The sequence below is a fragment of the Bufo gargarizans genome, chromosome 4 (assembly GCF_014858855.1).
Source record: "Bufo gargarizans isolate SCDJY-AF-19 chromosome 4, ASM1485885v1, whole genome shotgun sequence".
In the NCBI taxonomy this organism is placed as follows: Eukaryota; Metazoa; Chordata; class Amphibia; order Anura; family Bufonidae; genus Bufo; species Bufo gargarizans.
Window position 1 is genome coordinate 144,380,311 of NC_058083.1, and position 25,017 is coordinate 144,405,327.

Genomic DNA, 25,017 nt, shown 5'->3' on the forward strand with positions numbered 1-25,017 from the left:
AGGAGAGCGTCAAACAAGGGATGTGGCCCTGGTCGTGGTGCTGCTGGTGTTGGTGGAACTCCTGTTGAAGGGAGAGGACGTGGTCGATCTGTGCCAGCTACACGCCCAAGTGAAACACTTTTATCAGGTGCGAGTAGGTGACAGAACCGTCAGCATTATTTTTCTACGAATGGTGAGGTCAGAACAAATACAGGCGATAGTAGATTGGGTGGTTGACAGTGCCTCCAGTTCCTTCACATTGTCTCTCTCCCACCCAGTCCCCTGCTGAAAGCTTAGAATTGGCACCTACAGCCCATGGCCATCTGTCTTTCAACTCACCCCCTTGCAAATCAGGCAAGCAGTCTAAATCCCAAGTCATGCAGCAGTCTCTTATGCCTTTTGATGACTCTGCTGGCAGGGTTTCCGTGGGCCATCCACATAGCCCTGCCCCAGAAGTGGAAGAGATTGAATGCACTGATGCCCAACTACTTATGTTTCCGAATGAGGACATGGGAAGACCACCGCAGCACGTCTCAGATGATGACGAAACACAGGTGCCAACTGCTGCGGCTTTCTGCAGTCTGCAGACTGACAAGGAGGTCAGGGGTAAAGAATGGGTGGAAGATGATGTGGAGGAAGATGAGGTACTAGACCCCACATGGAATCAAGGTCATTCGAGTGACATGTGCAGTTAGGAGGATCAGACGGTGGTCGCACAGAGGTACCAGCACAGCAAAAGAGGGAGCAGGGTGGAAAAGCATCTGTTACATTCTTGGGTGACATTTTAAAATTGTTGCCGTATACAAACCCCTGCTCTGCATAGGTGACAGGGACCTAATTTTTGTAAAATTGTCTGTTCTGTTGGTGGGTGACATGAACCCAGTTTTGCCGTGAATAAACCCCTGATCTGCATAGGTGACAGGGACCTAAATTTCTAAAAATCGTCTGTTACGTTATCAGGTGACATTTAAAATTTTTTGCCCTATATAAACCCCTGCTCTGCATAGATGACAGGGACCTAATTTTTTGTAAAATCATCTGTTACATTGGTGGGTGACATGAACCCAGTTTTGCCGTGAATAAACCCCTGCTCTGCATAGGTGACAGGGACCAAAATTTCAAAAAAATCGTCTGTTACATTCTTGGGTGACATTTTACCATTTTTGCCGGTGAAAAACCCCTGCTCTGCATTGCTGACAGGGAACTAAATTTAGTAAAAACGTCTGTTACTGATCGGAAGATGCGCAACTACAAGCGCACACTGATAGACGTGCTGCTGATGGCATTTCCACCTGACAGCGGGGGCTCAGTGGAAGCACAAGGCGAAGACTGAGGAGGAAGAAGAGGTCGCCAACGCAGCTGGGGCACCGCCAGCACCTCAGAAGGCAGGGTTAGCATGGCCAAAAAGTGGAAATGTTTTGTCTGCACGCCGCGACAACCAGCACCACCAGCTGATATGGAACGTCTTAGCAGGAGGCAGCATTTCAGCAACATGGTGGAACAGTACGTGTGCACACGCCTACACGTACTGACTGGTGGGTCTGCCCCCTTCAACTTCTGGGTCTCCAAATTGGGCACATGGCCTGAGCTTGCCCTTCACACCTTGTAGGTGCTGGCCTGCCCTGCAGCCAGTGTATTGTCTGAACGTGTGTTTAGCACGGCAGGAGGGGGTTATCACAGACAAGCGCAGCCGCCTGTCCACAGCCAATGTGGACAAGCTCACGTTCATTAAAATGAACCAGGCAGGGATACCACAGGACTTGTCCGTACCTTGTGCAGAATAGACATGTATACCGGCCGCACCCAGCCATTGTTGTACTGCAGCGCACATTCTCTTTGTTTTATTTTTTATATTTCCCAATGTTTTGCGGTCTACCCAAATTTAAAAATAACTCCTCCACCACTGCCACTTCCACCTACACCGCCTCCTCAACCTCCTACTCCATATGGACCTCCTCCTCCTAGATCAAGATATTTTATTTTTATTTTTACATATTTTATGTTATTTTAAGTCATTTCCCTATCCACAGCCCTCTAACCCTTTCCATGACTATTTTAGAGCCATTTCAGTGCTCCAAAGTTCGGGGTCAAGTTCGGGTCCCGAACTCAAACTTTTTTGCGAAGTTCGGCCGAACGCGTCGAACCCGAACTTCCAGGTGTCCGCTCAACTCTATGTGCAACCACTTGTTGCCCGAGGTTCAATTTCATGTTTCTTTGGATAGGCCTCCTGGGGTCAACTATTTGGGAGTGAGGGCCTCCAGGGATCTTATCAAGTTGGATTTATTTTTTGTGCTAATGGGCTATGTTTCCAGGTATTTTAGTTGGGTGGCTGGTGTGGAGGAATGGTGAAGTTGAACAAGGCTCATATAAAAATTTACATGGAGGATGGTTATTTTGTTTGGGGGGGGGGGGTAGTGGCATTGTGGTGCAGCACAGAAATCTGGAGGACAGGGCTGGAAAGTTTTTGAGTAGTGACTGTGTCCATTTGAATGTCGTTGGCATAGAATTGTGGTGTTCTTCTTTACACAATGGTATCAACACGGGTGTGTAGGGATAATCGTGGGCGAGGCTTCACTCGTGTTCATATGTGGCGAGCAAAGGTTCCCTAGAAGCAACCGATTTGGAAGTAATACACAACACATTCCTTGGAGTGAGGACTGCTAAATACTAGCAGTTTAGGGCACAGCTGAAGTTGGGCTTTCTGGTGGTGGTTTTAGGTCTCAGAAGCTTTATGCATCAGGTTCATTTGGGTGCCCTTGGGTCAGGTGTAGGGATGAGCGAACTCGAACTGTATAGTTCGGGTTCGTACCGAATTTTGGGGTGTCCGTGACACGGACCCGAACCCGGACATTTTCGTAAAAGTCCGGGTTCGGGTTCGGTGTTCGTCGCTTTCTTCGCGCTTTTGTGACGCTTTCTTGGCGCTTTTTGAAAGGCTGCAAAGCAGCCAATCAACAAGCGTCATACTACTTGCCCCAAGAGGCCATCACAGCCATGCCTACTATTGGCATGGCTGTGATTGGCCAGAGCACCATGTGACCCAGCCTCTATTTAAGCTGGAGTCACATAGCGCCGCCCGTCACTCTGCTCTGATTAGCGTAGGGAGAGGTTGCGGCTGCGACAGTAGGGCGAGATTAGGCAGATTAACTCCTCCAAAGGACTTGATTAACTGATCGATCTGCAGCTGTGGATCATTGAGCTGCTGATCCTCAATTGCTCACTGTTTTTAGGCTGCACAGACCGTTTGTCAGTCACATTTTTCTGGGGTGATCGGCGGCCATTTTGTGTCTTGTGGTGCGCCAGCACAAGCTGCGACCAAGTGCATTTAACCCTCAATGGTGTGGTTGTTTTTTGGCTAAAGCCTACATCAGGGTGAAGCTGTCACACCAAGTGCATTTAACCAGCAATAGTCTGTTCATTTTTTGGCCATATACAAAATCAGGGGCAAGCTGCGCCTGTCACCAAGTGCATTTAACCCTCAATGGTGTGGTTGTTTTTTGGCTAAAGCCTACATCAGGGTGAAGCTGTCACACCAAGTGCATTTAACCAGCAATAGTCTGTTCATTTTTTGGCCATATACTAAATCAGGGGCAAGCTGCGCCTGTCACCAAGTGCATTTAACCCTCAATGGTGTGGTTGTTTTTTGGCTAAAGCCTACATCAGGGTGAAGCTGTCACACCAAGTGCATTTAACCAGCAATAGTCTGTTTATTTTTTGGCCATATCCCAGTCTAATTCTGTCACTAAATCCATACCGGTCACCCAGCGCCTAAATACTAGGCCTCAAATTTATATCCAGCTAAATCTGTCCCTAGTGCTGTAGCTGGGCGAGTTATTTAGTGTCCGTTCAAGCACATTTCTTGTTCTGGGTTGAAATACAATTCCCAATTTAGCAATTTCATAATTTAGTGGTTTCTGCTATATCAGAGCTATTTGAAATCTATCCCTAAAAGGGTATATAATATTCAAGGTGCACATTGGGTCATTCAGAATAACTTCACACACACCCGCTACTGTGTATTTCCAAGTCTAATTCTGTCACTAAACCCATACCTGTCACGCAGCGCCTAAATACTAGGCCTCAAATTTATATCCAGCTAAATCTGTCCCTAGTGCTGTAGCTGGGCGAGTTATTTAGTGTCCGTTCAAGCACATTTCTTGTTCTGGGTTGAAATACAATTCCCAATTTAGCAATTTCATAATTTAGTGGTTTCTGCTATATCAGAGCTATTTGAAATCTATCCCTAAAAGGGTATATAATATTCAAGGTGCACATTGGGTCATTCAGAATAACTTCACACACACCCGCTACTGTGTATTTCCAAGTCTAATTCTGGCACTAAACCCATACCTGTCACCCAGCGCCTAAATACTAGGCCTCAAATTTATATCCCGCTAAATCTGTCCTTAGTGCTGTAGCTGGGCGAGTTATTTAGTGTCCGTTCAAGCACATTTCTTGTTCTGGGTTGAAATACAATTCCCAATTTAGCAATTTCATAATTTAGTGGTTTCTGCTATATCAGAGCTATTTGAAATCTATCCCTAAAAGGGTATATAATATTCAAGGTGCACATTGGGTCATTCAGAATAACTTCACACACACCCGCTACTGTGTATTTCCAAGTCTAATTCTGGCACTAAACCCATACCTGTCACCCAGCGCCTAAATACTAGGCCTCAAATTTATATCCCGCTAAATCTGTCCTTAGTGCTGTAGCTGGGCGAGTTATTTAGTGTCCGTTCAAGCACATTTCTTGTTCTGGGTTGAAATACAATTCCCAATTTAGCAATTTCATAATTTAGTGGTTTCTGCTATATCAGAGCTATTTGAAATCTATCCCTAAAAGGGTATATAATATTCAAGGTGCACATTGGGTCATTCAGAATAACTTCACACACACCCGCTACTGTGTATTTCCAAGTCTAATTCTGGCACTAAACCCATACCTGTCACCCAGCGCCTAAATACTAGGCCTCAAATTTATATCCCGCTAAATCTGTCCTTAGTGCTGTAGCTGGGCGAGTTATTTAGTGTCCGTTCAAGCACATTTCTTGTTCTGGGTTGAAATACAATTCCCAATTTAGCAATTTCATAATTTAGTGGTTTCTGCTATATCAGAGCTATTTGAAATCTATCCCTAAAAGGGTATATAATATTCAAGGTGCACATTGGGTCATTCAGAATAACTTCACACACACCCGCTACTGTGTATTTCCAAGTCTAATTCTGGCACTAAACCCATACCTGTCACCCAGCGCCTAAATACTAGGTCTCAAATTTATATCCCGCTAAATCTGTCCTTAGTGCTGTAGCTGGGCGAGTTATTTAGTGTCCGTTCAAGCACATTTCTTGTTCTGGGTTGAAATACAATTCCCAATTTAGCAATTTCATAATTTAGTGGTTTCTGCTATATCAGAGCTATTTGAAATCTATCCCTAAAAGGGTATATAATATTCAAGGTGCACATAGGGTCATTCAGAATAACTTCACACACACGCTTCTGTGCATTTCCAAGTCTAATTCTGTCACTAAATCCATACCGGTCACCCAGCGCCTAAATACTAGGCCTCAAATTTATATCCAGCTAAATCTGTCCCTAGTGCTGTAGCTGGGCGAGTTATTTAGTGTCCGTTCAAGCACATTTCTTGTTCTGGGTTGAAATACAATTCCCAATTTAGCAATTTCATAATTTAGTGGTTTCTGCTATATCAGAGCTATTTGAAATCTATCCCTAAAAGGGTATATAATATTCAAGGTGCACATAGGGTCATTCAGAATAACTTCACACACCCGCTACTGTGCATTTCCAAATCTAATTCTGTCACTAAACCCATACCTGTCACCCAGCGCCTAAATACTAGGCCTCAAATTTATATCCCGCTAAATCTCTCGTTACTGCTGTCCTGTTGTGGCTGGGAAAGTTATTTAGTGTCCGTCAAAGCACATTTTTTGTTCTGGGTTGAAATACAATTCCCAATTTAGCAATTTCATAATTTAGTCGTTTCTGCTATATCAGAGCTATTTGAAATCTATCCCTAAAAGGGTAGATCATATTGAAGGTGCACATAGGGTCATTCAGAATAACTTCACACACACGCTTCTGTGCATTTCCAAGTCTAATTCTGTCACTAAATCCATACCGGTCACCCAGCGCCTAAATACTAGGCCTCAAATTTATATCCCGCTGAATTTGAATACAATACATTGGGCCAAATAATATATTTGTTGTTGTGGTGAACCATAACAATGAGAAAAACATCTAGTAAGGGACGCGGACGTGGACATGGTCGTGGTGGTGTTAGTGGACCCTCTGGTGCTGGGAGAGGACGTGGCCGTTCTGCCACATCCACACGTCCTAGTGTACCAACTACCTCAGGTCCCAGTAGCCGCCAGAATTTACAGCGATATATGGTGGGGCCCAATGCCGTTCTAAGGATGGTAAGGCCTGAGCAGGTACAGGCATTAGTCAATTGGGTGGCCGACAGTGGATCCAGCACGTTCACATTATCTCCCACACAGTCTTCTGCAGAAAGCGCACAGATGGCGCCTGAAAACCAACCCCATCAGTCTGTCACATCACCCCCATGCATACCAGGGAAACTGTCTCAGCCTCAAGTTATGCAGCAGTCTCTTATGCTGTTTGAAGACTCCGCTGGCAGGGTTTCCCAAGGGCATCCACCTAGCCCTTCCCCAGCGGTGAAAGACATAGAATGCACTGACGCACAACCACTTATGTTTCCTGATGATGAGGACATGGGAATACCACCTCAGCATGTCTCTGATGATGACGAAACACAGGTGCCAACTGCTGCGTCTTTCTGCAGTGTGCAGACTGAACAGGAGGTCAGGGATCAAGACTGGGTGGAAGACGATGCAGGGGACGATGAGGTCCTAGACCCCACATGGAATGAAGGTCGTGCCACTGACTTTCACAGTTCGGAGGAAGAGGCAGTGGTGAGACCGAGCCAACAGCGTAGCAAAAGAGGGAGCAGTGGGCAAAAGCAGAACACCCGCCGCCAAGAGACTCCGCCTGCTACTGACCGCCGCCATCTGGGACCGAGCACCCCAAAGGCAGCTTCAAGGAGTTCCCTGGCATGGCACTTCTTCAAACAATGTGCTGACGACAAGACCCGAGTGGTTTGCACGCTGTGCCATCAGAGCCTGAAGCGAGGCATTAACGTTCTGAACCTGAGCACAACCTGCATGACCAGGCACCTGCATGCAAAGCATGAACTGCAGTGGAGTAAACACCTTAAAACCAAGGAAGTCACTCAGGCTCCCCCTGCTACCTCTTCTGCTGCTGCCGCCTCGGCCTATTCTGCTGCTGCCGCCTCGGCCTCTTCCTCCGCCTCTGGAGGAACGTTGGCACCTGCCGCCCAGCAAACAGGGGATGTACCACCAACACCACCACCACCACCTCCGTCACCAAGCGTCTCAACCATGTCACACGCCAGCGTTCAGCTCTCCATCTCACAAACATTTGATAGAAAGCGTAAATTCCCACCTAGCCACCCTCGATCCCTGGCCCTGAATGCCAGCATTTCTAAACTACTGGCCTATGAAATGCTGTCATTTAGGCTGGTGGACACAGACAGCTTCAAACAGCTCATGTCGCTTGCTGTCCCACAGTATGTTGTTCCCAGCCGGCACTACTTCTCCAAGAGAGCCGTGCCTTCCCTGCACAACCAAGTATCCGATAAAATCAAGTGTGCACTGCGCAACGCCATCTGTGGCAAGGTCCACCTAACCACAGATACGTGGACCAGTAAGCACGGCCAGGGACGCTATATCTCCCTAACTGCACACTGGGTAAATGTAGTGGCAGCTGGGCCCCAGGCGGAGAGCTGTTTGGCGCACGTCCTTCCGCCGCCAAGGATCGCAGGGCAACATTCTTTGCCTCCTGTTGCCACCTCCTCCTTCTCGGCTTCCTCCTCCTCTTCTTCCACCTGCTCATCCAGTCAGCCACACACCTTCACCACCAACTTCAGCACAGCCCGGGGTAAACGTCAGCAGGCCATTCTGAAACTCATATGTTTGGGGGACAGGCCCCACACCGCACAGGAGTTGTGGCGGGGTATAGAACAACAGACCGACGAGTGGTTGCTGCCGGTGAGCCTCAAGCCCGGCCTGGTGGTGTGTGATAATGGGCGAAATCTCGTTGCAGCTCTGGGACTAGCCAATTTGACGCACATCCCTTGCTTGGCGCATGTGCTGAATTTGGTGGTGCAGAAGTTCATTCACAACTACCCCGACATGTCAGAGCTGCTGCATAAAGTGCGGGCCGTCTGTTCGCGCTTCCGGCGTTCACATCCTGCTGCTGCTCGCCTGTCTGCGCTACAGCGTAACTTCGGCCTTCCCGCTCACCGCCTCATATGCGACGTGCCCACCAGGTGGAACTCCACCTTGCACATGCTGGACAGACTGTGCGAGCAGCAGCAGGCCATAGTGGAGTTTCAGCTGCAGCACGCACGGGTCAGTCGCACTACAGAACAGCACCACTTCACCACCAATGACTGGGCCTCCATGCGAGACCTGTGTGCCCTGTTGCGCTGTTTCGAGTACTCCACCAACATGGCCAGTGGCGATGACACCGTTATCAGCGTTACAATACCACTTCTATGTCTCCTTGAGAAAACACTTAGGGCGATGATGGAAGAGGAGGTGGCCCAGGAGGAGGAGGAGGAGGAGGAGGAAGAGGGGTCATTTTTAGCACTTTCAGGCCAGTCTCTTCGAAGTGACTCAGAGGGAGGTTTTTGGCAACAGCAGAGGCCAGGTACAAATGTGGCCAGCCAGGGCCCACTACTGGAGGACGAGGAGGACGAGGATGAGGAGGAGGTGGAGGAGGATGAGGATGAAGCATGGTCACAGCGGGGTGGCACCCAACGCAGCTCGGGTCCATCACTGGTGCGTGGCTGGGGGGAAAGGCAGGACGATGACGATACGCCTCCCACAGAGGACAGCTTGTCCTTATCCCTGGGCAGCCTGGCACACATGAGCGACTACATGCTGCAGTGCCTGCGCAACGACAGCAGAGTTGCCCACATTTTAACCTGTGCGGACTACTGGGTTGCCACCCTGCTGGATCCACGCTACAAAGACAATGTGCCCACCTTACTTCCTGCACTGGAGCGTGATAGGAAGATGCGCGAGTACAAGCGCACGTTGGTAGACGCGCTACTGAGAGCATTCCCAAATGTCACAGGGGAACAAGTGGAAGCCCAAGGCCAAGGCAGAGGAGGAGCAAGAGGTCGCCAAGGCAGCTGTGTCACGGCCAGCTCCTCTGAGGGCAGGGTTAGCATGGCAGAGATGTGGAAAACTTTTGTCAACACGCCACAGCTAACTGCACCACCACCTGATACGCAACGTGTTAGCAGGAGGCAACATTTCACTAACATGGTGGAACAGTACGTGTGCACACCCCTCCACGTACTGACTGATGGTTCGGCCCCATTCAACTTCTGGGTCTCTAAATTGTCCACGTGGCCAGAGCTAGCCTTTTATGCCTTGGAGGTGCTGGCCTGCCCGGCAGCCAGCGTTTTGTCTGAACGTGTATTCAGCACGGCAGGGGGCGTCATTACAGACAAACGCAGCCGCCTGTCTACAGCCAATGTGGACAAGCTGACGTTCATAAAAATGAACCAGGCATGGATCCCACAGGACCTGTCCGTCCCTTGTCCAGATTAGACATTAACTACCTCCCCATAACCATATATTATTGGACTCCAGGGCACTTCCTCATTCAATCCTATTTTTATTTTCATTTTACCATTATATTGCGATGCTACCCAAAGTTGAATGAACCTCTCCTCTGCCTGTGTGCTAGGCCTAAATATATGCCAATGGACTGTTGCAGTGGTGGCTGACATGAAGCCTGATTCTCTGCTATGACATGCAGACTAATTCTCTGCTGACATGAAGCCAGATTGTCTGTTACGGGACCTCTCTCCTCTGCCTGGGTGCTGGGCCTAAATTTATGACAATGGACTGTTGCAGTGGTGGCTGACGTGAAGCCTCATTCTCTGCTATGACATGCAGACTGATTCTCTGCTGACATGAAGCCAGATTGTCTGTTACGGGACCTCTCTCCTCTGCCTGTGTGCTAGGCCTAAATATATGCCAATGGACTGTTGCAGTGGTGGCTGACGTGAAGCCTGATTCTCTGCTATGACATGCAGACTGATTCTCTGCTGACATGAAGCCAGATCCTCTGTTACGGGACCTCTCTCCTCTGCCTGTGTGTGTGCTGGGCCTAAATATATGCCAATGGACTGTTGCAGTGGTGGCTGACGTGAAGCCTCATTCTCTGCTATGACATGCAGACTAATTCTCTGCTGACATGAAGACAGATTCTCTGTTACGGGACCTCCCTCCTCTGCCTGGGTGCTGGGCCTAAATATATGCCAATGGACTGTTGCAGTGGTGGGTGACGTGAAGCCTCATTCTCTGCTATGACATGCAGACTAATTCTCTGCTGACATGAAGCCAGATTGTCTGTTACGGGACCTCTCTCCTCTGCCTGTGTGTGTGCTGGGCCTAAATATATGCCAATGGACTGTTGCAGTGGTGGCTGACGTGAAGCCTCATTCTCTGCTATGACATGCAGACTAATTCTCTGCTGACATGAAGACAGATTCTCTGTTACGGGACCTCTCTCCTCTGCCTGTGTGTGTGCTGGGCCTAAATATATGCCAATGGACTGTTGCAGTGGTGGCTGACGTGAAGCCTCATTCTCTGCTATGACATGCAGACTAATTCTCTGCTGACATGAAGACAGATTCTCTGTTACGGGACCTCCCTCCTCTGCCTGGGTGCTGGGCCTAAATATATGCCAATGGACTGTTGCAGTGGTGGGTGACGTGAAGCCTGATTCTCTGCTATGACATGCAGACTAATTCTCTGCTGACATGAAGACAGATTCTCTGTTACGGGACCTCTCTCCTCTGCCTGTGTGTGTGCTGGGCCTAAATATATGCCAATGGACTGTTGCAGTGGTGGCTGACGTGAAGCCTCATTCTCTGCTATGACATGCAGACTAATTCTCTGCTGACATGAAGACAGATTCTCTGTTACGGGACCTCCCTCCTCTGCCTGGGTGCTGGGCCTAAATATATGCCAATGGACTGTTGCAGTGGTGGCTGACGTGAAGCCTCATTCTCTGCTATGACATGCAGACTGATTCTCTGCTGACATGAAGCCAGATCGTCTGTTACGGGACCTCTCTGCTCTGCCTGTGTGCTAGGCCTAAATATATGCCAATGGACTGTTGCAGTGGTGGGTGACGTGAAGCCTCATTCTCTGCTATGACATGCAGACTGATTCTCTGCTGTCATGAAGCCAGATTGTCTGTTACGGGACCTCTCTGCTCTGCCTGTGTGCTAGGCCTAAATATATGCCAATGGACTGTTGCAGTGGTGGGTGACGTGAAGCCTCATTCTCTGCTATGACATGCAGACTGATTCTCTGCTGACATGAAGCCAGATTGTCTGTTACGGGACCTCTCTCCTCTGCCTGTGTGCTAGGCCTAAATATATGCCAATGGACTGTTGCAGTGGTGGCTGACGTGAAGCCTCATTCTCTGCTATGACATGCAGACTAATTCTCTGCTGACATGAAGCCAGATTGTCTGTTACGGGACCTCTCTCCTCTGCCTGGGTGCTGGGCCTAAATTTATGACAATGGACTGTTGCAGTGGTGGCTGACGTGAAGCCTGATTCTCTGCTATGACATGCAGACTGATTCTCTGCTGACATGAAGCCAGATCCTCTGTTACGGGACCTCTCTCCTCTGCCTGTGTGTGTGCTGGGCCTAAATATATGCCAATGGACTGTTGCAGTGGTGGCTGACGTGAAGCCTCATTCTCTGCTATGACATGCAGACTGATTCTCTGCTGACATGAAGCCAGATTCTCTGTTACGGGACCTCTCTCCTCTGCCTGTGTGTGTGCTGGGCCTAAATATATGCCAATGGACTGTTGCAGTGGTGGCTGACGTGAAGCCTCATTCTCTGCTATGACATGCAGACTAATTCTCTGCTGACATGAAGACAGATTCTCTGTTACGGGACCTCTCTCCTCTGCCTGGGTGCCGGGGCCTAAATATCTGAGAATGGACTGTTCCAGTGGTGGGTGACGGGAAGCCAGATTCTCTGCTATGGAACCTCTCTCCAATTGATTTTGGTTAATTTTTATTTATTTAATTTTTAATTTAATTCATTTCCCTATCCACATTTGTTTGCAGGGGATTTACCTACATGTTGCTGCCTTTTGCAGCCCTCTAGCTCTTTCCTGGGCTGTTTTACAGCCTTTTTAGTGCCGAAAAGTTCGGGTCCCCATTGACTTCAATGGGGTTCGGGTTCGGGACGAAGTTCGGATCGGGTTCGGATCCCGAACCCGAACATTTCCGGGATGTTCGGCCGAACTTCTCGAACCCGAACATCCAGGTGTTCGCTCAACTCTAGTCAGGTGCAAGCGGCTGTTAGTTGCACTGCAGGTTATGGCGGAGTAGTGATTGGGATATGGTGTTGTGGAGCCTCCAGGGACTCTCCCTTAATCGAGAGGTTATTTGTATCTGTTTATTTAGACAGTATGTTACACATTATTAAATTGTCTTTTGGTGTTTTGAAGTTTTTTTGTGAGAATAAATGGCTGCTGCATGAGATAGTGAATATGTAGTTATGGATGTGTGAGGGGGGAGAGGGGGGGCATGATTGAGGATGGTAAGGTAGGACTATTTTTTCAGGGGATGACAAAGTCTTAAATCTCCATATAACAAGCACAACATGGTCATAAACTATGCTGACATGCAATTTTGCAGCAAAAGGATACAGTTTTCAAACTGATTGTTGGTGGTTATGAGATTTTGCATGTAAATGGCACAATCTTCCATCTCAGGCAGTCTACATTATGTGTCTAGAATAATAAACTGGGTCATTTCTTACAAAAACGCATGGATACATAAGCTTGCTGAGATGTTGTACGCTGCCCATCTGTATGTAGTGCAGCAAATGTACTTTGCCCTGTGCCTTTTATGCGGGTGGGTGTTTGAGAACCTACTCCTAACTGAGGGGCATCTCTGGGCAATTCATGCTCCCCTGTGGGGAAGGCTGAGCTTATATAGAGCCATAATAGGACATACATAGAGGATGACAAAAAGTGAAGTAAAAGTTTATTGCAACTCGTTCTCAAGATAAGAATTGGGTATGTATGGAAGCATTAACCCCTTGAAGCATTGCTTCCATGGGAGAATAGTTCTGTTCATACAGCACCTAAAGAAACCAGTATGGCAACACATTAAAGGGGTTGTCCAGCTTTTTTAAAGTCAGTAGCAGTCTGTCATACAAGTCATATTCACCTGCTCCCTTCCAACTCCCTGAGTTCTTCCATTGGTCTTCTATTCTCTGCTGTGCAAACTTTCAGATGAATGGAGTAACATGCACTGCTGCAGCCAATGACTGGCCTCAGTGCGACGTGTCCTTAAGTGGTATGTGAATCAGCAGTGACATGCCGCTTGAGGACATGTCACCACTGAGGTCAGTCATTGGCTGCAGAGGCAGATGTGACCCCATCTGTCTAGATGTCCACAGAACGGGGACCTGAAGACCACAGAAAAGATCCAGGTTGCAGGAACGGAGCGGCAGCAGCAAGGAGCAGATAAGTATCATTTTTTTCAACGGGTACAACAGGCTTCTACTGACATTAAAACATTTCACTAAAGCTGGACAATCCCTTTATGGCTGTGAGCCTCCATACCAAGGAGTTGTAAAATCTTTGTGCACTGCTACATGGGATTCGTGAACAAAATTCTGCATGAGTAAAAGACCACATATGACAAGACTGACTATATTCCTGCCATGTAAGAAATACCGGTAGTCTTTCTACATGTACAAGCTGCCATCTAGTGGTCATACACTAACTTGTATCTCTGAAATACATTTTTTTCTAGGAGATGCTGACATTGGTAATAGTAATATCAGCTCTTCTAGGCACATTAAGACTGATATGATGGATCATCCATTAGATGAAAGGGTTCCAGAGTCTCAGTCAAGTCTACAATCATCTGAAAAGCCATTTGCTATTGAGACGGCTAGCTTAAGCGAGTACGCCAAGTATGTTTTGAGAACGATTTGTCAACAGGTAACTAAAATTTGAGACTCCAGATGTCTTTAGATCTTTTGACTGAGGATGATTTACCCAGATTATGACAGTTTTACCTTTCTTTGGGGTGTAGGAGTGGGTTGGAGACCACTGTTTGAAAGAGCCAGAGAGGCTATGTACCGATAAAGACCTCATCTTGGATCCTGTCCTCTCAAATAAACAAGCACGGAAACTGCTACAGTTGATTTGCTACCCTCATGGAGTAAATGATTCAGTTGAGGGAGACAACATCCAACGGCTTCATATTAAGCGTATCCTACAGGTAGTATATTGGGGGATGGGCTTCTATCAGTGGGCAGGTTTGAAGAGACCAGTAGTATAAATGATATTTAAGGGATTTTTTTCTGTTGGCTGAGAAATATGAGGTTGAGTTCAAGAGAAATCAGTCTCAGAAATCTGGACGTTTACTAGCGGTGTGCCATGCATTTTTTTATTTTGCACTGCAAAAGCAACCAAATTTGTAATACACGCCAAATAGCACATCAGTAGCATTGGAGAGTATTTTAGGCACATCCAGTGATCAATTGGAAATGGTGGCATGTACAACACTTGAGAAGTGACAAGGCACAGCTTGTTAAAAAGAATAAGAATATGCATCATATGAACAATGGCACATAATCCCTATTGAAAACAATAGCAGCCACAGACCACCACCCCTAAAACATAGCCTTTATTATATATCATTAAAATAAAAAATAAATAAAAAATAACCCTAGTGATAACAAAGAAAACAATGAAAGAAAAAAATATTGATTTAAACGAGTCAATCCTCTGCACTTAGGGACACGGATAGGCAGGTGCGGGCCAAATATAATATCCTATGGGCTCTGACCCTCAAACTGGCCCTAACTCTATAATGCCCTGCCTAAGTACGGAATGGCCGCCCCGATAGGGGCAATCCCGTATCAGGAACCTCCTGAGCTCCCTAGGATGGCCCTGAATAGGGGAAAAGCTAACAGCTAGTATATGCTAACTGAAAAAATTTCACTACCACAATTAGTAGCTCAATAAACTCTCAAATGTATACAGTGAGTGGTCTAATTGTACATTTATTGGTTTTTATACCAGATTACTCACTGTGTGCTCTGCTAAAAACTAGCTGTAAACTGTTCTGTATGTAATGGTCCATGTTTTCTCCATTTACTAGAACCTTGACCAGTGGACACTGAGGCAGTCGTGGCTGGAGATTCAGCTGATGATCAAGCAATGCATGAAGGAACCTGTTAGTACTTTATCTCTAGACTCCACATAACATTGTATGTAATAGAGATCATGACTTTTTATTACTTAGATGTTTATAAAAGCGGCACTGTTAAACTATTATTGCAATGTGCTTTTTCAGGGCCCCAACTCAGTGAATGAGATGAATGCACTTCTGGATAATATTGCAAAGGCCACCATAGAGGTATTCCAGCAGTCCGCTGAACTAAACAGCAGCCCCAGTAATCCGGCCAGTGGTCTCTTCAATGCGAGCTGTGCTGCACATGTGGAGACCAACAATACAAGACATAATGTGAAGTCAGCCTTCCTCAGGTATTTTTTATTATTATAGGTTAAACATTATACAAACTACAGATTGGCGTGGTATTAAAAAGCAGGAAGTGGCTCAACCCCATATACAGTGGTGCATCTATACTGGAGGGGGGCAGATCCTGCACTTGTGGCCCGCTGCTAATGGCAATCGCCAGTAAAAATGCATACAATGGAGGATGCCTGCAGCGGACCACAAGTACCACAATGGACATCCTACACAGGATAGCAATTGTCTGGATGTGATAAGCAGTAAAAATAATATAAAAAAGACAGGTGCACTCTGCGGTCTTACTAACCCTCGTACTGGTGTAAAATTTAGAGATTAGCCAACATATCCTGCTTGGAGGACATGTCTGAGCCAGAGCACTGCGCGGTGTTCGGGCTCAGACATGTCCCCCAAGCAGGATATGTTGGCTAATCTCTCAATTTTACACCAGTATGAGGGTTAGTAAGACCGCAGTGTGCACCTGTCTTTGTTTTTGTTATATTAGGTTAAACATTACCAGAAAAAAAAAGATAAAGTAGGGTACTGGAACATAATAAATCAAAGGCTGGCACCTGATTGTAGTTTACATTTAAAGCAGGCTATTCATTTTGGGTATGTTGATATTATAGTAATATTTAGGCTAGCCCCACTTCTTAAAATTGCAGATGTAGCGATAGCTCACATAGGAGTGATTACGCCATGCTATTAATGTAGAGCGCTGATTTATTAGTGTATTACATTTGTGCGCTACATTGATAGCGCAGTGTGCTGTAGATATGAACCAGTCTGTTTATTCTAGGTCCACATCTATGCCATATTTCCATTTTTATATTACAGGAACAAAAAAAAAACAAAAAAATGTTAGTGCAGGATCCTTCACATGAGAGACACCAACAAATGACTGCAAAAGCAATAACTGGCTATAATGAGGTCCATGGGGTTTCTATCATAGCATCTGTTATTTTGCTGGAAATGCTGCAAAGCTGCACTATTTTTCCATTTTTTTAAATGAATTCTGTCTTGGAGAACTCAACTGAGCCTCCAACTCAGTTGTGAGCCTAGCCTAACCAGTCTGTAAGCTAAGCAAGGCTTACTGTAATAGAGGCCTGCCAAAAGATGGCTGTATTCTAATGTGCTCAAAATTATAATTGTCTTTATATATAGGATGTACTGTCTCTGTTTTGATGATACCATAATGGACCATGTCTTCATGTATAAGCAGTGTTCTATTGTGATAATGCCTTGTGTCTTTTTATGTGTTTCTTTTGATAAAAATAAATGTGGGCTTACTGTATAATTAACTAATAGCCAGTGTCTTAATGTACATGTTACATTCTGTAGTGTTTATGTCAAAATTACCCCTACGATTTTATAAACTGTGTTCCTTTATAACAATAATCTACAGCGGTGGTCAGATAAACCCTTTGTAAACCCTTTAGAACTCTCTATATTTCTGCACACAAATAAATGTATAAAATAAATAAAAAATATAAAAATTCGTATCACTCCTCTTTTCCTAAAATTAAAATAAATAATAAAAAATATACATCATGGGCATTGCCATGTCCAAACATTCCCATAAAATATTAAAATATTTATCCCATAGAGTAAACAGCGTAATGGAAAAAAAACATCAAAATGGTCTATTCACTATTTTTCTCATCGCTACATCTCCCCCTGAATTTTTTTTTAAAAAAAGTGATCAAAAAGTTGTACACATTCCAAAATGGTATCAATAAAGACTACAAATCACCTTGCAAAAATGAGCCCTCATACCACTCCATAGACATAACTCAAAAAAATATTGAGTATTATATTTTTTCAGTATTAAAACACAAGAAAAACTATATAAATTAGTATCATTGTAATTGTACTGACCCAGAGAATGAAAGTAGGGAATGAAAAACCTATAGAGCTGTGTAAAAACAAAACCTGTAGAACTGTGGTGGAAATTCCAGTCTATTTAGAGAGCTACCCACTTTATTGTATGCAGTACTAAATGGTGCCATTAGAAAGTACAACATGTCCCACGAAAAACAAGCCCTCATATGGCTATATGAAAAATAAAAAAAAGTCATGGCTCTGAAAAGGCAGGGAGTGAAAAAGAATGCAAAAAAAAAAAAAAAAGAATCCTCCAGGACTCAAGTGGTTAAGCAACAGAGATTTACAGTATAAAAGTCTGATCTTCACAACGCGTCACGCACTTACAGTACATGTCTGTGCTCCAGCGGCGAGTCCGGCCGCAGTATGGCGCCGCTCTGTGGCTACTGGAACCAGCCCCACTAAAAATCAGCGGGCTGGGACGCCAGACCAATCGGGCTCTGTGCCAGCATCACATGCTTCCTGAGGTGGGCTATTTAAATATGCCGCTGCTGGCCACAGGTGCCTGTGATTGGTATTCTTGCTGTACTAGCTATTTGTGTGTTTGTTCCTCGGGATTTCTGACCTATTGCCTGTTTCTCTGACATTGTTTCTGATTACTGATTTTGCCTCTGATGTGACCGCTTGGTATGTGACTCTGCTTGTTGCAAACTCGCCTTTGCTTGCTGACTTGGTATTTGACATTTACTCCTGGTTTCACTTTGCTGTGTATTTGTTTCAGTATTTGGCTTCTTGTATTAATCCTGATTTTGCCTATCTGGTTTTCACCTCCTTTTTGTCTCCTCCTCCCATTTTGGTTTAGGCCCCTACACTTAGCTAAGAAGGGACCAACTTACAGTTGTAGGCATCACTTAGGACAAATTGTGCAAGTAAGTAGGTAGAGACAGTGGTGTGGGTGGAGTACAGGGTTGCACTGTTCCCCACCCTTTCATGACATAATCACTGGTACACATCCACATCCTTTGCTGATGTATTCTATGCAGGTCTTGGTAGACCAAATGCACAGTCTCACCCAGCTGATCCAAGATCTTGTGGAAGGGGTCCAACACCAAGAGAGTACTCAGTGTCCACCCCTTGTGTCTGTTCCCTCACAGTTCCTAGAACCCCAAGTTAAGTTGCCTGATTGATTTGAGGAGATAGGAAGCAGTTTGTGTCTTTCAGGGAGGGTCTCAGACCTCACTCCTCGTGGTCAGAGCAACAGAGTAGGTATCATTATTTCTCTCCTGCAAGGGGATCCCTAAGAATGGGCATTCTCTTTTCCTTCTCCTGAGCTGTCATCTGTGGATACATTTTTTTTTTCTGCTCTTATTTTGCTCTAAAAATCAAACTGACAGGACTGCATTTGCTGAGTCCAAGTTAGTTCCACTCCGTCAGTGACACAGACTGGTCGTGGACTGTTGTACAAATTTTCATAAGTGGTGTGTTGCCTCCCAATGGAATGACCCAGTTCTGATATGTCAATTCCACCAGGGTCTTTCTAAAACACTTAAGGACTTTCCTGTGAGTTATCCTTCACCTGCTTCTCTTGATATGACCATGACGTTAACTGCGTCCATTCCAGTTTCCAGTCCAGATTTGCCATCCACCATCTCCAAGGTAGCTTCTTCCTTTGATAAACCCATGGAACTGAATGTAACTTATCTGGTCAAGACAGATGGAGTTTCAGAAGGAGAAAAGGATTATTTCCATTGTGGTTACACTGACCATCTACTCCAGTTCTCTCTTAAATGGCTGCAGCCAGAAAGTCGCCAGCACCTAGGTGGCTCTCTGGAAGGTCACCTAGGCATGGAAGTATGTGTATTTCCTAGGATCCTTAAAAAGGTCCTACTTTCAGTGTGTACAGTATGTCCTATAATTCCTGTAGTCAGGCTGGCTTTGCTTTTGTTGATTCTGGAGCCACTGCTAATTTTATTAATTTGAATTTTGCTTTTCCTTTGGGTATTCTGTTACTTACTCTCCTGGACCTGTACGATATCGATACCAAACCCTTGACCAAGGGTTTACCTAAATATTGTCCCCCTAATATCTCTATGCTTATTGGTTATATGCATTCTGAAGTTTGTTCTCCATTTGTAATATTGAAGATTTGCTAGCTGATGTTATCCTCTGTATGTCATGGCTCCAGCTACATGATCTTTTTATTAACTGGACTTCTGGTGAACTGGAAAAATGGGGAACCAAATTTTGCAGTACCTGTACATTTAGACCTAGTTCAAAGACTAGTAAGGCAAATGCTTTATCTAGAAATCACTGTGTCAGACATTGCTCTGATGCCAAACCAGAATCCAACTTGTCTTTTGGTATTGTTATTTCCACTATTTTTCCCACTTTTGCATCTGAGATCAAGGCTACGGTAAACAGGATCATGGTCCTGGTAATCTGAAAAAATCCCAGTGTATACAAAAAAGAGGGTTCTTAAAGAACCCTCTCGGTGTTCTAGTCAGAAGCCTCCTATTGTATTCCAGGAGAGTACGCAGTGCAGTGCCTTAAGGGTCCAGTTGCCCATTGTTGAAGGGAGACGGGGTACTGTCACAAGTCCTGTGGCAGTTTGGTAGTGTTGCTCTGTTACTACGGCAAGCAACCCCACTAACAATGGTGCTGCTTGACTTATCAGGGAACCAGGACCAATCAGGCTCTGTGGCGGTCATCTGTTTTCTGAGGTGGGCTATTTAAGGCAGCTGCTCTCCACAGGGCTGTGTGATTAGTATTCTTGCCTCACTAGCTAGTTGTGTGTTTGCTACTTTAGGTCACTGACTTTTTGCAAGTTTCTTTGACATTGCCTCTGATTACTGATTTTTGCCTAGGGCGTGACCTCCTGGTATTTGACTCTGCTTTTTGTGACCCGCTTTTACTTGCTGACTTGATATTTGATGTTTATTCCTGGTTTCACTTTGCTGTTTATTTGTTTCAGTATTTGGATTTGGATAGTGTTGAGCAAAGCCACTATTTTCTTCATGCTTTGTGGTAAGGAATCAGTTTTCCCTGAAATGGTGGTAAAAAATATTTAAAAAAATAATCATACTTACCTCATCTATTTGAGTTCATTTTAGTGGTTGCTTGTATTTACCTCATCCATTTGAGTATTAACAGGCCACCGTGGCCATCTAGCTTGAAGATACTGAGCGAAATCTTGTGCACGGTGACATATCATGATGACTGATGACGTCATCACACGCCATGTGAGATTTCACACTGCATCTTCAAGCAAGATGGCCACGGTGGCCTGTTAATACTCAAATGGATGAGGTAAATACAAGCAACCACTAAAATGGTTTAATATTGCCATTATCAGTGATGAATGCAGCATCTGAGAGGTTCAAAATTGGTTCAAATTGAAATTTGTGAAAGTAAATTGTCACAAAGCAAATTTTTTATTTAATTTTTTCGGCGGAGGAGCGAACAGATTTTTTAAGAACTTTGCTCATTTCTAGATTTCGATCCAGTCCTGGTTTTGCCTGTCTGGTTTTCACTTCTTTCTGTCTGCCTTCTCTTTTCCCATTTTGGTTTAGGCACCTGCACTTAGCTAACAAGGGACTGCTGTCCAGTTGTGACCTGTCACTTAGGATGGTTCGTGCAAGTAAGTAGGGACAGTGGTGCGGGTGGAGTACAGGCCTATTCTATTCCCTACGCTTTCATGAAAACAGTTAGTGGAAGTGCATCATGGCACAAACAAAGATGATTTTTGAGGACTTCTGAAGAAAATCTGCTTATCAGGCTAGAAAAGTTTAAAAAGTCTTCTCTAAGGATTTTCGACTCCACCAATCCACAGTCAGATTCTATAAAAAAGGAGGAAATTCAAGACCATCAAGAGAATATAGGTCATGCAGCTAGACAATGACCCTAAGCACACAAGTTGTTCTACTAAAGAATGGTTAAAGAAGAAGAAAGAAAGTTATGGAATGGCCAAGTCAAAGTCCTGGCTTTAATCCAAAAGAAATGTTGTGGGAGGATCTGAAGTGAGTAGTTCATAGGCTGTGTTGTACAGAGGAATGGACTAAAATTCCTCCAAGTCGATGCGCAGGACTAATCAAAAATGGCTGGACCCAATGTTTAGTTGTAGTTATTGCAGCACAGGTCGGTCACACCAGACACTGAAATCAAAGGTTCAGATAGTTTTTCCACTCACAGACACGTGATATTGGATCATTTCCCTCAAGAAATAAATGACCAAGTCTCACATTTTGGACTCATTTGATTGATTTGGTTATTTGTATCTGCTTTTATGGCTTGCGTGAAAATCTGATGTTGTTTTAGATCAAATGTGTGGAGAAATATAGAAAATTCTGAAGGGTTCACAAACTTTTATGCACCACTGTATGTCACAATTGATTCCATTTTCAATGACTGTATACTTTGCATTCCACTGTGATGATGTTACTATACTGACCATTTTATAACCTGTGCTCGATTTTCATGACATCACAAGATACTGTTAATTAATTCCATGTTTCCCAACCAGTGTGCCTCCAGCTGTTGCAAAACTGCAACTCCCAGCATGCCTGGATGTGCGGGCATGCTGGGAGTTGTAGTTTTGCAACAGCTGGAGGCACACTGGTTGGGAAACATGGAATTAATTAACTGTGTTCTCTAATGATGATGTTGCAAATTCCTGTGCCTGGTTTATGAGCCATGTGCTACTGTATTTTGATTAAAAGTATGTTACAGTATTTTACTATGAAGATGTTATAATAACGTTGTGTTCGGTTTGATATCATAAAATAACCTATGCCCTTTTTTGCAAATTGTTTGTACTATGATGGTTAGTGTTGAGTGAATCGAAGTTAACAAAGTGGAATTCGATCCAAATTTCAGGAAAAATTTCATTTTTCACGAATCTGAATTTCTTGGCGCTTCGTGTAACTAATCAATTTTTCCTGAAATGACTGTTAAAAACCCACCTACCCACCTCATTCATTTCATTGTGGAGATGCCGTTGCAGCCATCTTGATTGAAGAAAACATGCCAATTCTCACACGCGCAGATGTGTGATGTCATTGTATCTCTCAGATGCCGCGTTCATAGCTGATCGCAGCATCTGACATTGATATTACAGTGTAACATAATTTTTTTAAATAAAATCATACATCCCTCATCCATTTGATCGTGAAGAGCCAGCCACCGCCATCTTGATTGAAGATCTAGCGCAAAATCTCGACCAGCACAGATTTTGACATCACCACGCACAGGATTGCGGCAGCTGGCTCTTCATGCTCAAATGGATGTGGTAATTATGATTTTTTATTTTTTTTTACCGGCATTCAGGGAAAACCGATTAGTTACCACGAAGCACGAGGAAATTCGGCCTTGCGGGAATCAAATTTTCCCTGAATTTCGTATCGAAGTCCAGTTTGTGGACTTTGATTTGCTCCAAACTAATAATGATAATGTTACCATAGGCTTTATCTTCATTTCTAACTTGTGATTTGTGTTTAACATATTGTGGGGATTCGCTCTGGTAGTTGGGATAAGCGGGTGCAGTACAGAGGCAAAGTACAAGTTCGTAATTCAAATGTCTGTGTTTATTCACACATAAGGTCAAACAAAAACACTCTTTGCAAGGTTGGTGTTTGTTCACACCGAGTAGAAAGTTTGTGCATAAAAAAAAGTCACCTTCTTGGCAGTTCTGCCTCCAGCAGTCCAAATGCAGGCTTTAGGTGGCCTGCACTTCCAACACACAGGTCTCAGCCCAGCACAAAACTCAGGGTATTTTATAGACCAGTCAAGACCCGGCCTGGAACGTGGGGAGTAGTCACCCACCCAGCACTTTGACTTCTCCCAGCAAGAGCCGTCCTGGATCAGCTATACAGCCATACTGAAATAGTAAAGTGTCAATCAGCATTAGCTGCCGCTGACACCTGAGAATACCTGCTCTTACTTCACCGAGCCAGGAACCTTGGTGATACCTTCCGTCAACGACAGACTCTTGCGCCTTCCTACAATATGCATTGGAAGAGATTCATTATGATTCTTCTAGGTCAGTTTTCTGGTGTAAATAAAGTCAGTTTGCAACAAAATTTGCAACTTTTTTAGCATCTTTCCGACACCCTTGATACTTTTCCAAAAAGTGATTGGGGCTTGGGAAGCAGACTGTGGACGGGACCTTCTCTTTTAACAACCTGTGCTCCAGGAAACTGGTGCACATTAGTGATGAGCGGCATAGGCAATATTTGAATTTGCGATACTTCGCGAATTTTTAGCCACATTTTTGCCATACATTCGCAAATTCGAGAATTTGTGATCTCCAGTCATTGTTTACTTGATTGCAAAAATCGGCAATGTAAAATATTTGCGATAAATTCGCGATTAGAATATTTAACACTATTCGCGAATACGAATATATAGCACTATATTCTAAATATTCCTGAATTCTCGAAGTGGCGATATTCGCAATTAAAATTTGCGATTCTAATATTCGCGCTCAACACTAGTGCACATTACCATTAGAAATTTACCTCAGCTCCAGGCTGGAGTAGATTTCAGATCTGACACATAGGCAGCACTGACATGCGTCACATTTATTAATAGGTTTGTGCCTTTTAATAATTGTGGCGCATCTCAAGCCAGTGCAGGAAAAATAAACAGGCTAACATCATAATTGTTTGTGTTTAGTCCCAGACGGTATCCTACTGTCACAATAGACTGTGGCGGTAATTTACGAACAGATATATGCCACTTTTTCATCGCTAATGTCAGGTCTATAAAAGGGGGCGTTGCGTGGGCGGAGAAATGGGTGGGCCTGCAGGCCAGTCTCATCTATCATTTTCTTTGCCTAAGTTATGTAGAGGCCTAGCGTCATCCAGTCCAATATAGTGTATCTTTCGTGTACTTTATCACTTGGCTATAATAGCCTGCCTGCATTCACTACAAGCTGCACTACAGACATCACACACGTCGCTACAGACATCACACACTGCGCTACAGACATCACACACTGCGCTAAAGACGTCACACACTGCGCTACAGACATCACACACTGCGCTACAAACATCACACACTGCGCTAAAGACATCACACACTGCGCTACATACATCACACACTGCACTAAAGACATCACACACTGCGCTAAAGACATCACACACTGCGCTACAGACATCACACACTGCACTAAAGACTTCACACACTGCGCTACAGACATCACACACTGCGCTAAAGACATCACACACTGCGCTAAAGACATCACACACTGCGCTAAAGACATCACACACTGCACTAAAGACATCAAACACTGTGCTACAAACATCACACACTGCGCTAAAGACATCACACACTGCGCTACAGACATCACACACTGCACTAAAGACTTCACACACTGCGCTACAGACATCACACACTGCGCTAAAGACTTCACACACTGCGCTAAAGACATCACACACTGCGCTACAGACATCACACACTGCACTAAAGACTTCACACACTGCGCTACAGACATCACACACTGCGCTACAGACATCACACACTGCGCTAAAGACTTCACACACTGCGCTAAAGA

At 44.8% G+C, this 25,017-nt stretch overlaps 1 protein-coding gene across 1 annotated transcript in view; it reads left to right on the plus strand.

Moving 5' to 3' along the window:
• The window catches only part of MED12L (mediator complex subunit 12L), a 648,568-nt gene that overhangs the window by 489,967 nt on the left and 133,584 nt on the right, over positions 1-25,017 (plus strand). Inside the window, exons 26-29 of the mRNA XM_044291042.1 lie at positions 13,917-14,107; positions 14,202-14,390; positions 15,276-15,350; positions 15,471-15,661. Coding sequence (XP_044146977.1) covers positions 13,917-14,107; positions 14,202-14,390; positions 15,276-15,350; positions 15,471-15,661 — 646 coding nt within the window. The remainder of the gene's footprint in view (positions 1-13,916; positions 14,108-14,201; positions 14,391-15,275; positions 15,351-15,470; positions 15,662-25,017) is intronic.